The sequence below is a fragment of the Hippocampus zosterae genome, chromosome 12, assembly GCF_025434085.1.
Source record: "Hippocampus zosterae strain Florida chromosome 12, ASM2543408v3, whole genome shotgun sequence".
Classification (NCBI taxonomy): Eukaryota; Metazoa; Chordata; class Actinopteri; order Syngnathiformes; family Syngnathidae; genus Hippocampus; species Hippocampus zosterae.
The window spans coordinates 20,391,867-20,408,120 of record NC_067462.1 but is presented as its reverse complement, the minus strand read 5'-3'; the positions used below and the strand labels follow the sequence as shown (position 1 = coordinate 20,408,120).

The window sequence follows — 16,254 nt, the reverse complement described above, 5'->3', positions numbered from 1 at the left end:
CGGGCAGCAGGCGGGGGACACCCTGAATCGGTTGCCAGCCAATCGCAGGGCACACAGAGACGAACAACCATCCACGCACACACTCACACCTAGGGACAATTTAGTGTTCAATCAGCCTGCTATGCATGTTTTTGGAATGTGGGAGGAAACCCACGCAGGTCCGGGGAGAACATGCAAACTCCACACAGGGAGACCGGAGCTATAATTGAACCCGGTACCTCCGCACTGCGAAGCCGACGTGCTAACCACTGGACTACCGGGCCGCCCTTTTAATGAACCATTGAGTCATTTACCATGGTCATGAGCCTTATCTGCAGCCTCCTGACTATAGACTGAGCTGCACTATAGACCACCATTGTCATCAAGAAGAGTCAAAAATACAACTGGTTCATGAAGCAATTGTGAAGCTTCATTTTCCCATCACTACATTAAGAACAATGGTGCAGTTCATCGATCCCCATTGCTAAATAGTTGTTATTACCCTGTAGGTAAAGGTAGCAATTTTGAAGTACATTGAGTCTTTGGCACGGCAAATGGACCCAACAGACTTTATCAACTCCAGTGAGACTCGCCTGGCTGTGTCACGCATTATCACGTGGACCACTGAACCCAAAAGCTCTGATGTCAGGAAGGTAAGGCTGCATTCCATATTATAGATGATTTCACATGAAAATTAAAATGGTATTAAGTACTGACAATAATAAATATGCTTGTAATAAATCTCTTTATTTTGATGATTCTGTAGGAAATTATGAAAAGCAACACAACCTCTGAGAGGATTGTACTTTTGTAGGTCCTACAAATGTAAATGTCGGTGCCCCAGTTTTTTCCAGTGTAAAAAGGCCACTCTTCCTTCACTATTATGTACTCTGCCAAAATTATGCTCAGAATGAGTCTGTGACATGGTTTAAATTTGACCACAATGTGGTTGTATGCAATAGCCTTTGAAACACTGTTTCAAGCTTGTTCTAAAACTGCTTTTGAAAAAAAAGTGAGCTTAAATAGAGGAACGTCTTTGCTTCAACTCAAAAGTTGAATTTCATCAAGTCAACATTACTATCATGTTCTAAATATATCAAGTATTGTTTTAATTGTCGTGAAAGTTGATGTCACTTTTAACCACTATCGACTTTCTTTGATATGAAAAACAATGTCTTGTAATTACAGCACTATGAGGCTGAATCTAGAAAGAAATTCAATAATCACTACAGAAATGGTCATTTTTGCATTGAAATAGCTCTTTTATATCTGGTTGGAAAACAGTAGCTAATGCATCAAACATAGCTGTTTTCATAGGCGACTATTCCTCCTAGCCTCATATAATTTCGAGAGTGAATAGTTTCATTTTATCTTTGGAGAAAATCCTAAGCATTTCGGAACCAGAACTCGGCTGTGTTCGGTATTGGTACATTTCATGGAGGATTGCTCTGTTAATTTAACTTTTCACACACGCTTTAAATACATTGGGCAGTCTGCCTGTGCGCAGCATACCCATGGAGGTAGAAATAGGGGGGGGGGGGTGTCTAATAATTCTATTGATGGCCTTCGGAATTTCAACGGACTCAACACAATGACAGTGGTGGCCACAAAACACCCACATATTGGGAAATAACCAATCATTGAGCGGCTATGTTGTATGTGATTTTTAAAAAAAATTGTAGGCCAGTCACATAATTATTGTACTGGACATATCCTCATGTCACATTTCTTTCTGTGTTGTCAAGGTGTAGATGAGTTGAATCAACTTAATTATAAATGTAGTTTGATTGCTGAGAAATACAAAAGCAAAATCATTTTGAATAGCAAACTAATTGGCAGCAGCAAAACAAAAAAGTCACAGTCTTTGCAATGTCATGTACTTATATAAAATTATGACAGGTTGATAGTGATTCATCTTGAAAACAAGGCACAAAGTGCTTTGAACATATGTATAAGCATATAATATTTTCCTGAGCTGCAGCAGCAACCATTGTGCTTTCAGCTATGCTCCTGTAAATTGTAAATCATTCCACAAGGGGGAGGTATGACCTTGTAGATCAGCATGTCCAAAGTCCGGCCCGGGGGCCAAATCCGGCCCACGGTCGAATTTCATCCGGCCCCTGTCATAAAATCAGTGCCGTCTGGCCCGCAAGTTGGGCGCAATGGAACACGTGTTGCATTGACTGAGGTCTCGTAGACTGGTGAGTGATGTTTCATAGAGTACTGCTTCCCTCTAGTGGCTAAATGAGTAATAGCATTCACTAAATGAGTAATAGCATTTAGACACTAGAGGGCATCACTCACGAGTTAACAAGACATCACTCCGTATTTATATTGACTGATATGTCATATTTCAAATGATCCTTGCAGTTGTGGATACGTGTATTGCTTGTTCATTTCCCTGTTGTTCGAGTCAAAGGTTTTGTGACTATTGAAAAGTCATGGTGATACATTTTATGTTTCAAATCAATCAATTTGCACTCAGGAGACTTCTGTTTAAGAAAAAGTCAAGGGAATAAGCAGTTGCATGTGATATACCTGTTTCAAATGAACCAAAAGAAATTCTTAAGATTGTTGAAATTAAAAATGGAAATGTGAAACAGACTGGCTTACTAAAATTTGTTGAACAATATTGTTGTTCAATATAAAGAATGTCAGCCAAGGTCGGCCCCCCGACATTTTACCACATAAAATCTGGCCCCCTTGGCAAAACGTTTGGACACCCCTGTTGTAGATTGTTTTGAGGTTCATCAAACAAAAATATTCAGGTTGAAATTGAATTCAAACCAATATTGCGATGTAGCGGAATGCAATGGTAAAGGCTGTACATACACAAGCATTTCCCCTTCGTGTCAGAATGCGAATTACATCAGCGGGGTGGGTAAAGGCCAGGTGAAGCCTGTGAGCCATATTAGAGTTGCATCAGACACTTGCGCATACTGACAGACATTGCCATTAACCTTTATGCACATTGAGCAGATAAATCATTGTTGAACATAACATCAACAATTATGGTTTCTTGAAGTACGAAGCATTGCACACATGCCAACATTTCCCAACACACTCATAATAGAAGCAGGAACAATTCTTAAGTAAATAGCAACGCTAAGCTAAGTTTCATTTACTAGGTAATGCCTTTTTCTGTCTGTTTTATTTGAGTGAATTAGCACCTGCTGTTTCTGATGAGCTAAGAGCCATTTAGAGTGATTGTCACAAATGGCTGACACCATTTTGCATATTGAATCTGGTGAAAACTGCTCGCTTCATTTCATTCAACTGATCAATCTAACAAGCACAATGACTAGGAAAAGATACAGCTGTTGATTCTTCAGAACGGATAAACGTCAGCCATTCGCAATATGAGAGAATTTGTGAATGGAAATGATATTGGATCATTTAAGTAGTTTTTATGACATTACTAAAAAAAAATACAAAAGACATGAAAATACATATCCATATCTGTCTACGATAAGTCTAATATAAGCGACGTAGAAGAGGAAGTGCGGCATCTTATACTTACAGAGTTGGCAGAGTTAGTGATTTGGAGTGACACTGGTTTGGTAAACTTGTTATTGTTAGCATGTTCTTTCTGCTATTGTTATCTGAATAATTTAATCAGGGTTCGTTTGGGTCCTTAAAGTTCATTAAAATAAATTTAAAAAGTTGCAGAATTATGTTCTTAATTGTCCTTAATTTTCCGGGAAATCTTCTAAAATCCGTAAAAATCCCCAAAATTTACCTGCGGTGTTCATTTCATTTGTGTATGTCATTTTCCCCACCCATCCAATTCGTAGTTTTGTCTGAGAATGCAGGACCTGGTACCCGCTCTGCTTTTCCCGCCGTCTCCGATTTGTTCCGACGATCACGTGATCACTTCGGGTCATTCCGGGAAACAACAATAGATTGATGCTATCCTGGGGGGGTGAATGGATGGTTTGGTTGCCAGCTCGGCAAACAATTACCGTATTTTCTGGAAAAAATCTATTCATCGAATTTATCGATCTCAACAAGTGACAGACAAATATGTAATGACGCCACTTGAGCAAAGCAGCAGTTGATCGTCCGCTGCTCTCTGCTGTGTGTGCGTCAGCTAAGCTGAGCTGTTGTCTCGGCTAGGCTAGCTTTTTGTTGTCGTAGATCAAAGCGTATTTGATTTGTGACGTCGGTTGCTTGGTTGAAAAAGACGTGCGCGTGCGTGCGTACATTTTCGCGCGGACGCACACACAGCAGAGAGCAGCGGATTTTCGACTGCTGAGGCGCGCTTTGATCGAGCGCCGTCGCTACAAATATTCCGGGAAAATACTTTTTTCAAGCGGCGTGGCTGGACAAGCCGGAGTTCCGTGTTTGGGTCGGGAAAATTGCTGGCGATTATACATCGGCCTACTGCCGAGTGTGCAAGAAGGGCATCTCTGTGAGATATAAAACTTGTCGTAGCCTCCTGGTCAAGTCAAATGCATAGAGGCACACAGCAAAATAGAAGAAAATTGATCGCCAAGAACTTGCAAAAGAAATTGAGGAGAAAACTATGTCACTGTCTGCTATTCCCTAAGTGTCACATCAGTTTCATATTTGTCATGTCTGATCATTGAAGGTGATATGAGGGAAAATAATACGGTTGGATCATTTGGGATTTAGACTTCTGACATGCATTTCAGCTGTTCAGGTACACTGAACAGTATGCATGCCCATACTAAGATGGGCAATCAGTACTACTGTTAGTGAAACGTTTTTTTGTTTGTCTTTTTCTCTTTGATTGTGTCTCGTGTTGTTTTCTTGTATTTTGTCATTTTTTTTGTTAATTTTTCTTTTCATAGCGGCGCGGACACCCGCATCGGCTCCTCTTGTTTTATGTTGAATAAATAAAATAAGGCGGCCCAGTAGTACAGTGGTTAGGACGTCGGCTTCACAGTGCAGAGGTACTGGGTTCGATTCCAGCTCCGGCCTCCCTATGTGGAGTTTGCATGTTCTCCCTGGGCCTGCGTGGGTTTTCTCCGGGTGCTCCGGTTTCCTCCCACATTCCAAAAACATGCGTGGCAAGCTGATTGAACACTCTAAATTGTCCCTAGGTGTGAGTGTGGGCGTGGATGGTTGTTCGTCTCTGTGTGCCCTGCGATTGTGTGGCAACCGATTCAGAGTGTCCCCCGCCTACTGCCCGGAGACAGCTGGGCTGCTCCAGCACCCCCCGCGACCCTAGTGAAAATCAAGCGGTTTGGAAGATGAATGAATAAATAAAATAAAAGGCCAGTTCACGTGGAGTACAACTTTATTGTCAAATGTATTTGAATGAACCTGGTAAACAAATATTGTCATGAAAATATGAGCAAGTAATCCCTCATGTTCTTGGATGAAAGCAGTTTATAGTTCCCAAAATAATGCATTCATTGATCATGTCAAATATAAGAGAAGTAGCCCCTGATAACATAATACCATATTACATCTCAATCGCGTAATTAATGGTGTGAGGAGCAATCGCAATTTCACACTTTTAAAAAAAAAATTATTGTTCCATCCTCACTGACTGCAATACTTGTCAAGGAATTTGATGCAAAGTTGTATTCCTCTAAAAATGTCAACGGTTTCTTAACATCTCTACGGAATGATTTATCCTGTATTGTTTTATCCCATGAAATAATGAAGAGAAAAAAAGGTCCAATAATGCATCCAAATATGGTGAAAGGTTATCTTTCTGTAATGCCCATTCTGCCTTGCCACTGTGCCCCAGACCCTACATTACTGGGTGAGTGAGGAACTAGCTGGCGGAATCAATACTGCAGCCTTACTGTCCAGTGAGAGCCACCTGCAAGAGAGGTGTAAGCAGGTAGAACCAGCTTCAACACATGACAAGTATCCAGTGCCTCGCCTCTGCCCCGTGCCTAACGAACACTCGAAAGATTGCGCCAAACTGCGAGTGGCATCTCTTCTTTACCTCTGCCATTGCGCTCCAGCTTGTATGCTCTAATAACGTACTGAAAGTTTTAGTCTGTGCCTTGTGAATTTTGAACTCACAAAAAGTTTTTTTGATGCAACCAGCATATGAATAATACAAGAAAGGATTTGCTTTTGATTATAAACTGATTTTGCAGGTCGTCAGATTTATTGCACAAAGTTGCTTGGGAATGCCAGTGTAGGACTTGACTAACTGCACCTTTTTTGCCTGTCTTGCTTTCTAACAATGCTATTCATCTACATGTCTGCATTGTGTTGTATTGTCTGTAATTTCAGCCAACATGAACGCGTTATTGCAAGGCTGGTACTTTGAAATGAATGTTTCCAGTGGCCTTGCGGAAACACTTCCTGCAGATGATTTTGCAGAGTACATTCATTTCTTGTTGTTATTATTGTCATGGATTTGTTGTTGATATAGTATTGAGTTACTTGGACAGAGAGGTATCAAATGATCCACCAGGTGGCTAATTTGCCGAAGAGACAATACCAACTCTGTGTTGCGTTCTTCAATGGTGCCGAGATGCGATGGCCAGGCATATGAGTGTTTTTTTTTCACAGTGAATCTATTGACTTAGCCCTACTCATTTAAACAATCTTTCCCAAGATTATTAGCACTCATGCAAAAGCCTGGAAAACCTGGAAAAGAGACAAACAACTAAATATTTTTCATGGATTTATTATCCATCCTTTTTCTCATCCGCTTCTCCTCACAGGGGTCGCGGGCATGCTGGGGCCTATCCCCCGAACATTTAAAATATAATAATATTAATAATAAAGGGCGACACGGCGGTCGGCTGGTTCGCATGTCCGCCTCACAGTGCAGAGGTACAGGGTTCGATTCCGGTTCAGGCCTTCCTGTGTGGAGTTTGCATGTTCTCCGCGGGCCTGCATGGGTTTTCTCCGGTTACTCCGGTTTCCTCCCACATTCCAAAAACATGAGTGCCAGGTTAATGGAACACTCTAAATCGGCCATGTCCAAAGTCCGGCCCGCGGGCCACATCCGGCCCGCGGTCGAATTTCATCCGGCCCTCGGCCCCTGTCATAAAATCAGTGCCGTCAGGCCCGCAGGTTGGGCGCAATGGAACACGTGTTGCATTGACTGAGGTCTCGTAGACTGGTGAGTGATGTTTCATAGAGTACTGCTTCCCTCTAGTGGCTAAATGAGTAATAGCATTCACTAAATGAGTAATAGCATTTAGACACTAGAGGGCATCACTCACGAGTTAACAAGACATCACTCCGTGTTTCTATTGACTGATATGTCATATTTCAAATGATCCTTGCAGTTGTGGATATGTGTATTGCTTGTTCATTTCCCTGTTGTTCGAGTCAAAGGTTTTGTGACTATTGAAAAGTCATGGTGATACATTTTATGTTTCAAATCAATCAATTTGCACTCAGGAGACTTCTGTTTAAGAAAAAGTCAAGTGAATAAGCAGTTGCATGTGATATACCCGTTTCAAATGAACCAAAAGAAATTCTTAAGATTGTTGAAATAAAAATGGAAATGTGAAACAGACTGGCTTACTAAAATTTGTTGAACAATATTGTTGTTCAATGTAAAGAATGTCAGCCAAGGTCGGCCCCCCGACATTTTACCACATAAAATCTGGCCCCCTTGGCAAAAAGTTTGGACACCCCTGCTCTAAATTGTCCATGGGGAGGTTGTGAGTGCAAATGGTTGTCTCTGTGTGTCCTGTGATTTGCTGGCAACCAGTTCAGGCTATGGCCTGCCTACTGCTTGAAGACAGCTGGGATGGGCTCCAGCTCGCCCGCGAGCCTCATTAGGAAAAAGTGGATTAGAAATGGATGGATGGATGTCTTGGATTGATGGATGGATGCACATTACATTTAAACAATAAAACCGTGTCTGTACTTAGTTTTATTTTTCATTCTAATTGCAACATCCACGTTTACACTTTTGCAATTTTCCTTTGCAGACAACACTACAATAGTTTCTTGACGATGTTGCTTTCAAATGAACTTTTACGTAATCCTGACGTGTGTTATTGATCAGTTTTAGCAATAATTGTAGTCCTCTGTTTCAAGCAGTTCCTGGTCAAAGTGCTTTTTGGAGTCATCAAGATACCTCAGGATTCTGAAATGAATTTGCATCTTCTTCGTGTGTCCTACTGCCATCAGGCAGCCCAGGTGGTGCTGATATCATTATTTCAGCTCAACACACCAGAGTTTACGATGCTGCTGGGAGCTCTGCCGAAGACGTTCCAGGATGGCGCCACCAAATTATTGCACAACCACCTGAAGAACTCCAGCAATACGAGTAGCTGTGTGGTGAGTTGAGTGAACACTTGAAATGTGAACTTGGGGAAAAATGCCAGAATTTGGAAAAATAAGTTCCATGTTAATATTAACCTTCAAGTCACCACAACCATGAAAAAGTCAAATAAACACGTTTGTCAAGATAGAGATGAAATACATTATTTAAGATAAGATAAGATTTACATCCTTTATTTGTCCCACACTGGGGAAATTTACAGCTTCCAGCAGCAAGAATGTGGGTAGAAAGAAGAAAGAAGAAAAACTTCTTTAAAAAATGAAATGATTATCTCTTCACATCAAGCATGAAAATAAATATGCAACAAATTATTTCAAAATCTATGCATAATAATCTAACTATTCTGTAAGAATAGACACGAGAATAAATTTGAAGTTGTCAGAACATGTGTGACATGAAACTAGTCTTGCTGCCAAGTCGAGTCATTCGTATGAATAGAAATATCAGACCGGCATGATAAAACACAGATGAACGACTTCAAATCTCCTGAATATTGCCAAACTGGTGACGTGACCTTATCCAAAATGTTTTCTTGCACTCTGACCCTCATATTTTTTATTCGTTTTATATGCGGTTTTTTTCCCCTCAGAATTTCTGAGACATAAAGGTGACATGTTACCCAGTGGGTTATTTGATGTTACAAAGGACCGAGCGAGTTTGATGATGTCATCAAATATACATAGTTGGGCCATGATAGTTCGAGAGGCTGAAGGTCAAGTCCCTTCTTAGCCTCTCTCTCCACTATGCATGCACTTATAAATATTGGAATAACCTTTGCAGCTGAAGCCAGAGGACAGCCATCTTATGTTGCCACTGTTATTGACAGTTTTCAATTCAATTCAATTGTATTTATAGAGCACTTTCGAACAGCCATCGGTGCATACAAAGTGCTGTACATGGAGCAATTTAACATATACAATAAACAGTAAAACAAATCGGTAACAAAGACGGTAGAAAGCACCGAATAGTAAAACCAAGAACAAATCTAAGTCATGCTGAGTCGAATGCAGAAGAATACAAGTGAGTTTTGAGAAGGGATTTGAAGATGGGCAGCGAGGAGGCTTGCCGAATATTCAGTGTGAGTTTTGTGTTTTGAGTGAGTGTTTTGCCCGTATAGCGTAAAGGTAGCCTCTAAAAGAAAAAAAAATCAAAAATGGCTGTCGGTGGATTAACTTCTGGCGACTAAGCAGGCTTCTAAGTCCAATCATTTTTCAGTACTTGTCTCTGAGACCAGAAGCCTCTCTGTAGCCTCCCGCAGAATGCTTTGCGGCGTTGTTTTCAAGTTGGCAGCAGAGGGCGCTGTTTCACTTCTCAGACGGTTGGCCACTCAATACAGACGCTCCCCAGCTTACGAACGAGATACGTTCCGAACGATCGTTCGTAAGGTGAATTCGTTCGAAAGTTGCTTCAGTGCTATATTTTGTATGGAATGTATGTTTAAGGCTTATATAAGTATGTTTAAGGTTTATGTACAGTAAGTATGTTTAAGGATTATATAAGTATGTTTAAGGCTTGTATGAGTAACCTGTATTGGTTTGTACTGAAAAATAAACATTTAATAAAATAATATGCTCTATAAAGATATGTACAGATACAGTACAACTGGAGAGAATACAGTATTACATATTTCAGAGAGAGATAGAAGAGAGAGAGAGACATACAGTATGTACATGTACGTAATAAGATACTGTAAATAAAATGAAAATGTACTCGAACATGTACTCGAAGGCTTAAGGAGATGATGGAAGAGGAAGATTTTATATCACGGGGACGAGAGGGTCTTCATCGTCGCTGGAATGGGCTTCAAGAGTTACTTTCTCCTCCGTAACATCAATGAAGGAAGAAGTTAAGGGTCCAGGAGAAGAAGATGAGGGTTGACGAGAATATAAATAGTACCGATGGTCGAACGATTCATGTTGTACGCACGTGCAACGCTCACCATTTTCTCACCCGCATCAAGCTTTATTATTGCCACTTTCATTTGAAATGAAATGGCTTGCCTCTTCTTTACACTTCCACTCTCACTAGAAGCCTTTCGCTTTTCACCAACCATATTAAATAATGGATGCACGAGATATTTAACAACTGGGCAGAGGAAGCCGGATTCGGGGTGGATGGTGGGCGAGCTCTCACAGCGCCTCACGTCGGTATTAGCGGCGGAAAGAAGCACTACAGTACCTGTATTCGGAAAAAGGCGCGCAATACAAAATCTAACTTTTTCTTTTCTTTTTCGACATACCCGTAAAAATGTTTGTATGTACCGTTGTACGGATGTTTGTAAGTCGGGGAGCGTCTGTACACCATGCCGGCCAAGTTGGATACCTTCAAACTCCACTGCATTATTGAGAGCATTTTGAAATCGAAATACCAAGATTGTTACGAGTACATAGGAATAATAATAAGGAACTCACATAACGGGGTCATTCAGAACATCAAACTGAGCTGTAATTTATTCAATACAGAGCGCATTTTCACAATGTCCTTCAGTAGCTGGGCCAAAAATTGGCAATATTTATTTTAATCCCTCAAAGGAAATTAAATTTAATCTCTGCTGTATATATTTTGAGTTGCCACCACACATAACCAACTCTCTCTCTCTCTCTCTCTCTCTCTCTCTCTCTCTCTCTCACTCTCTCTCTCTCTCTCTCTCTCTCTCTCTCTCTCTCTCTCTCTCTCTATCTCTATCTCTCTCTCACACACACACATACAAATAACAAAATGACAGTTTTATCAGTTTTATGTTGATAACAAAAAAAAATTAAACAGGAACTCAATTCTTTTTTTGGCACTGTCTTTCAGGGGTCTCCAAGTAACACCATTGGTTGCATGCCACCTCGCCACACGCCAAGTCGGACCAGCCCACTGACCTCTCCAACCAACTGCTCACATGGAGGAATGTCTCCAAGGTACTAACCACTACATGGTTCTGCATGGTTAGGTGTCACTAACCATCTGCTGCAGCATACCCCATGTTCTAGGGCTTGGAAGTAGTCATGTGACCGCAGCTTTAATGTGTTGAGTTTCATAACTGAAGTCCTGAGAGTATTTTAATGAGCGAGTTGGATCAAGTGGTTTCAACCACATCATTTTCAACTGTGTTTCGTCCGATTCGGGCAAAGCCTCCCTTTAGCTGTTCACTGATTGATAGTAAATGTAAACTGAAAAAAAGTACAGTATTTTCAGTACTGGATTTCCCTCTTTCAATAATGTGGAGCAATTCTTTGGCATAACTCTAGGCCTCCAGCTCTGTCAAGACATCATTTTTGTCTAGACAAGGTCAAAAAGTCTCCCATTTCCTCAGTCCTTTGAAGAGCAGGGCGTCGGCTGATCATAAATTTTATATTCATCAATTATGGTGGCAGGGACAGAATAGATTCAAATAAATGAACATCTCTTGTGTTGATCAATTCTGATGTCAATCGAAAAATATGCCTAATTGATAAACATCAAAATGTTTTATGTTTCAAATAGTTAGTTCGGCTTAATTTACATGTGCCCTCCTCAGGTGATGTCAACTAACAATTTATTATGCTTTCATACCCTCAAAATTTAGCATCTGACCCAAAAATTGTTACATTCATTTCTGCCCATTCAACAAAATGCACAATGAAGATGTTACCTGTAGAGCATAAAACCAGTGGAAAGAAGCAAGCTTGCGGCTCATTCAAATGAAGCACTGAAATATATTTTCAAGACAAGTAGTCAATAATGATACTGTATCATCTTGGCTTTTATTATTGTCGTTAGACTGTAAAGTGATTTTTTTAAAATATGTGATTGACTTTATCTGTAATATTTTCATCTAAAGTGTAACATCAGCCTTACAACTCAAGACTGGTTCATTTTTTACTTTTCTCTTTCTGCACACTTGTTTTTTCCCCCTCTTTCTCCTATTAACACCACCATCCTCCCACCTTGTCTTGTCTTGCGGTCTCCTCCTGTTGTTTAATTCCACCCTTCATTCTATCACCGCCGTCTGTCCGTCCTTGCCTCCTGACCGCGCTGTGGCAACAGTCGGTTATGGGGTTGGGGTGTCGATGGCCTGTCAAAGCAACCCCCTGCCCCTACTCCTCTTCCTCCGCCTAACTCCACCTCTGCTGCCCCTTCTTTCAGGGTCCTGCGCAGAGCACACTCACCCAGGTAATTGAGGTGGGATGAGAGAGAAAAAGAGATGAAGCCAGATCCACTGTCATCTAGCATCTCAATAGTTTGCTGATTGTATATCACATGTGACACAAAGACATGCCATCATTTATGTAGATCATTTTTCTGTGTGAAAACACATTATAGACTATGGGCCTGATTTACTAAGATCCCAAATAGTGGATGCTAAATAATGAGTTTGCCTGTCAGATTGCGCACATTAATGGTTGTAGATCTGTGCATGAATTAATTCCGATTCCAAATCACAGACACCAAATTCACCTGCTGTAACAGATCTGCTGTAAGTGTTTTCCTGCAGATTTGCTGTAACAGAGCTGTAGTATTTCGCTGTTGTCAAAATATGGAAAAAAATAAAATAAAATAAAAAATGGATATGATACAAGAGTTAATAGTATAAATCAGGGGTGCCCAAGTCAAGTACCAAAAGCCCCGATTCAGCTGCTTTTAGATGTCTGCCATTTCTAACACACCTGAGAAGCCTGTCAATGATTGTGATCATTTTTATCAGGTGCTGAAGTGATATTAAAAGACATTTTGTCATTGTTGAAAAGGCACGACTTCTTATTAGTGGCTAGAAGTCAGCCCTTAAATCATTGAAAAGCTCCAAAATTGCATTGCAAATAATTTATTTTATTTTTATTTATTTTATTGTTTGTTTCTGGCATTTCAAAAATGTTTAGACAACAGGAATAGCGGCATTCCCCACCTCGCCTCTCCTTGATTACACTTTTTCATTATAATTACACACCGTGTCGCTAGTTTGCACCTGCCTTTCAGACACACTTATTTGAAGACATAAAAACAGCCAGTGAAATTTGTCTCATTTTTCCTCAATCAAATTATGCGGGCTGAATTCATCATCAAGTCAAATTTGTATGTAACCAGGTGAAACATACTTAGACTTTTGTAGTGAAGGCTGCCTGGTTTAACAAATGTCGTACTGTCACTTTAAGAGCACGCTTGATAAAAACAAGCAGGTCATTAGAAGGTGATAGCTTTTGCAAGTTGCAGACTTAGGTTGTGCTGGGAAGAATGATCAGAACTATAGCAGTATGAAGCTTGAACTGAAGTGGGCAGTTACTGAAAAGTTTAGGAGTTACCAACTTGGGTCCAAGTTTACGGTCATCACAGATGATAATAATAATAATAATATTAATACATTTTATTTATAATAACCCTCTATCAGGTCCAGAATCCCGAATTAGGAGCAACTCAACAGCGCTGGGTGGCTCAGCTAGCAACAGCTCCTATATTTTGTTGTTCTACTTCTTCCTTTCATAACTTTGCTGCTGTGAATTGGGAATTTCTCCATTGCGCGACTAATACATTTTTATCTTATCTTATCTTATCTTAAAGTATTGTGATGTCCTTTCTCGTCGACCGGTGAATGATGAGCCAGAACCGAACAGTAAAGATGCAGAGTTTGATGGTAGTGTAGCAATTCGCAGCTCAGTGAGGACAGGGACGGTTTTAGAACCAGAGTTAGTTTCGGCAGGAGTTGAGCTCCGTATGATCAGGCAGCTTCAGCCGTCAGAGGCCATTGAGACAGTACATGATGAAGCTGTTCAAGGTAATACCCCCACCACACTGCCTGGATATTCAAAGGAAGTACTTCAACGATTTCAGGCTGCTGATCCGACTCTCAAAGTGGTGCTAGGCTTTTGAAGCCATCAGAGAAAACCATCTTATCAAGAAAGAATGGGCCTTTCAAAACCAGTGCGCGCGCTGCTAAAACAGTGGCCCCGTCTCAGAGAGAGAAACGGACTCTTGTACCGAGTGATTAACGATGTTCACATGGGAGAGAGAATGCTACCAGTTGTTACTACCCGCCTGTGTCAAAGACAAAGTACTCAGAAGCATCCATGTCCAGCTGGGACATCAGGGTATAGAGCGTCTTCACTTTTAAGTTTCATGGAATGTTGTGGTTTGGAAATAATGTATTTTTATTTCCCTTTCCCTATCAAGCAAGCCACTGCTGTTGTTTATTATGGTGTAATTGGCTTTAATCTGTTAGATAATTTTCTTTTTCGAACTCTTTTAAAATTCAGTTATATCTCAGTCTTTCATCTTAAAGCTCTACAAATCTTTCTTGTTCAGTCGGGAATAAAGCACACATAAAAATTATTTAGTGTTCAGTCCAGTCTTTCCAAAGACCCGGCTAAATGTATACAGGTCGGCAATCCCGGTTGCTCTTGGGCTGTATATCAGCTCCCACGCGCGTTTGCGTGTAATGCTCAAGTCTGCGCTTGTTTTTACATTGGCAAACCTTTTGTAAATCAGGTCTATATACCACGACTAACCCACCTCACTTTTGGAAAACTAACAATTTAACCCTTTCATGCACCAATAATGATAACCTGTAACCTGACAATATGATACACTATCCACTGTAGTAACTGCTGTCCCCGAAAGGGTTAATATAATTATTTGTTTGCTGAGAAAACGTCAACAGATTACCTGTCATTTTAATCCTTTTTTTTGGTCTGATTTTGCATTAGCGTGATGGAGTATGACACTGAGAACATGAACTCAGAGGACATTTACAGCTCACTCCGTGGTGTGACTGAAGCCATCCAAAGCTTTAGCTACCGGAGCCAGGAGGACCTCAATGAGTCAATCAGACGAGACGGCAAGCGAGATGATGCAGTGAGTGATAATATTTGGAACAGGAAAATAATCTTTCATTGTTTTTTGTTAATCGGAATAAAAACAACAGCTGTAGCACAGTTACTCCAATTCTAATTGTTTGCATTTGTATGCACTTCAGAATGTTTTTTTTTCATAGTCATTGCAATGATTTAAGTCATGAAAGACGATGTCCACTCATACCTTTTTAATCACTGGTTGTTAACCATCAAAAGACTGCCACCCTTTTCAGTGGCTTTAATGACACTTTTCACAAATCATTTTGCATAACGTTGTATGAAGATTTTCACATTCTCCATTACAAGGTATTTGACAAGTAACTTCCGGTTTTAAAATACTTTTTTTTCTTTTGCATTTATTTTTTCTTACATTTTTGCATGTGTTCCTTAATATAAGCATTTAAGTAATGGAGTGGTGTGGGATGTTTTCAGATATGGTTGAAGGTTAATTTATTGTTTGCGATAAAATGAATGTCAAAAGGTACCTTACCTCGATGTATGATGTTGGTGAAAGATTGAAGGTTTGATTTTCATGCACATTGAGGCCCTTACACAGTTTGCTCCGGTTCTTCGTGTCGTGTGCGCTTCAATGCTCACGCCCCTTAAGATGGATGGTTTGTATGAGTGGTCATGTTTCCCAGGCAGGTCCAGAAGTTGGTAGCAACTTCTACGATTGTAAGCAGTACCGTATACGCAAGTTGGGTTTACTGAAATGACTAATGAAGAATGAATTGCTGCATAACATTTTAACATGCTCGCTTGTCTTCACTCCTCGTGTGATGCTTTTATAGGCTGGGAGAGACGGAGTGGCATCAATGCCTGCTTCTGACGCTCGCTTGGGCTTGGATGTCCCGGAAGGGGGTCGAACTGCTTTGGACAACAAAACTTCACTGCTCAATACGCCATCACCGCGCTCCTTCTCCGGGCCACGAAGTCGGGAGTTTGCTCCTTACGGTCACGGAGAAACAATCTGTACCTATGACAAGAGTGCCCTTAAGGAGGCTGTTTTCGATGATGATGTGGAGCAATTTCGTGACTGTGAGTTCATTTTATTGTTTTTTTAAATTTATATACAGTACATACATATCAATGTGTGTGTGTGTGTGTGTGTGTGTGTGTGTGTGTGTGTGTGTTTATACAGTATATATACCGTATTTTCACGACTATTCGACGCATCGTACTAATGGCCGCAGTCTCAGTAATGCGTGACATTTCTGTATTTTA

At 40.6% G+C, this 16,254-nt stretch overlaps 2 protein-coding genes and 1 long non-coding RNA gene across 46 annotated transcripts in view; 2 read left to right on the top strand and 1 right to left on the bottom strand.

Moving 5' to 3' along the window:
* Window positions 1–16,254, bottom strand: part of LOC127612067 (cell surface glycoprotein 1-like) — a 259,014-nt gene that overhangs the window by 41,199 nt on the left and 201,561 nt on the right. The window lies entirely within an intron of this gene.
* clasp1a (cytoplasmic linker associated protein 1a) overlaps window positions 1–16,254 on the top strand; it is a 121,403-nt gene that overhangs the window by 90,722 nt on the left and 14,427 nt on the right. For 25 of the 44 annotated variants that reach the window (XM_052082953.1, XM_052082952.1, XM_052082981.1 and 22 more), the window contains 7 exons: window positions 489–632; window positions 5,702–5,797; window positions 8,068–8,217; window positions 11,021–11,127; window positions 12,236–12,361; window positions 14,884–15,031; window positions 15,822–16,068. In XM_052082953.1, coding sequence (XP_051938913.1) covers window positions 489–632; window positions 5,702–5,797; window positions 8,068–8,217; window positions 11,021–11,127; window positions 12,236–12,361; window positions 14,884–15,031; window positions 15,822–16,068 — 1,018 coding nt within the window. The remainder of the gene's footprint in view (window positions 1–488; window positions 633–5,701; window positions 5,798–8,067; window positions 8,218–11,020; window positions 11,128–12,235; window positions 12,362–14,883; window positions 15,032–15,821; window positions 16,069–16,254) is intronic. The other 19 variants (XM_052082992.1, XM_052082991.1, XM_052082989.1 and 16 more) reach the window with 4 other exon arrangements.
* Window positions 8,232–10,940, top strand: LOC127612148 (uncharacterized). The gene is made up of 2 exons (XR_007965606.1): window positions 8,232–9,684; window positions 9,732–10,940. It is a non-coding gene; the product is annotated as an uncharacterized LOC127612148 (long non-coding RNA).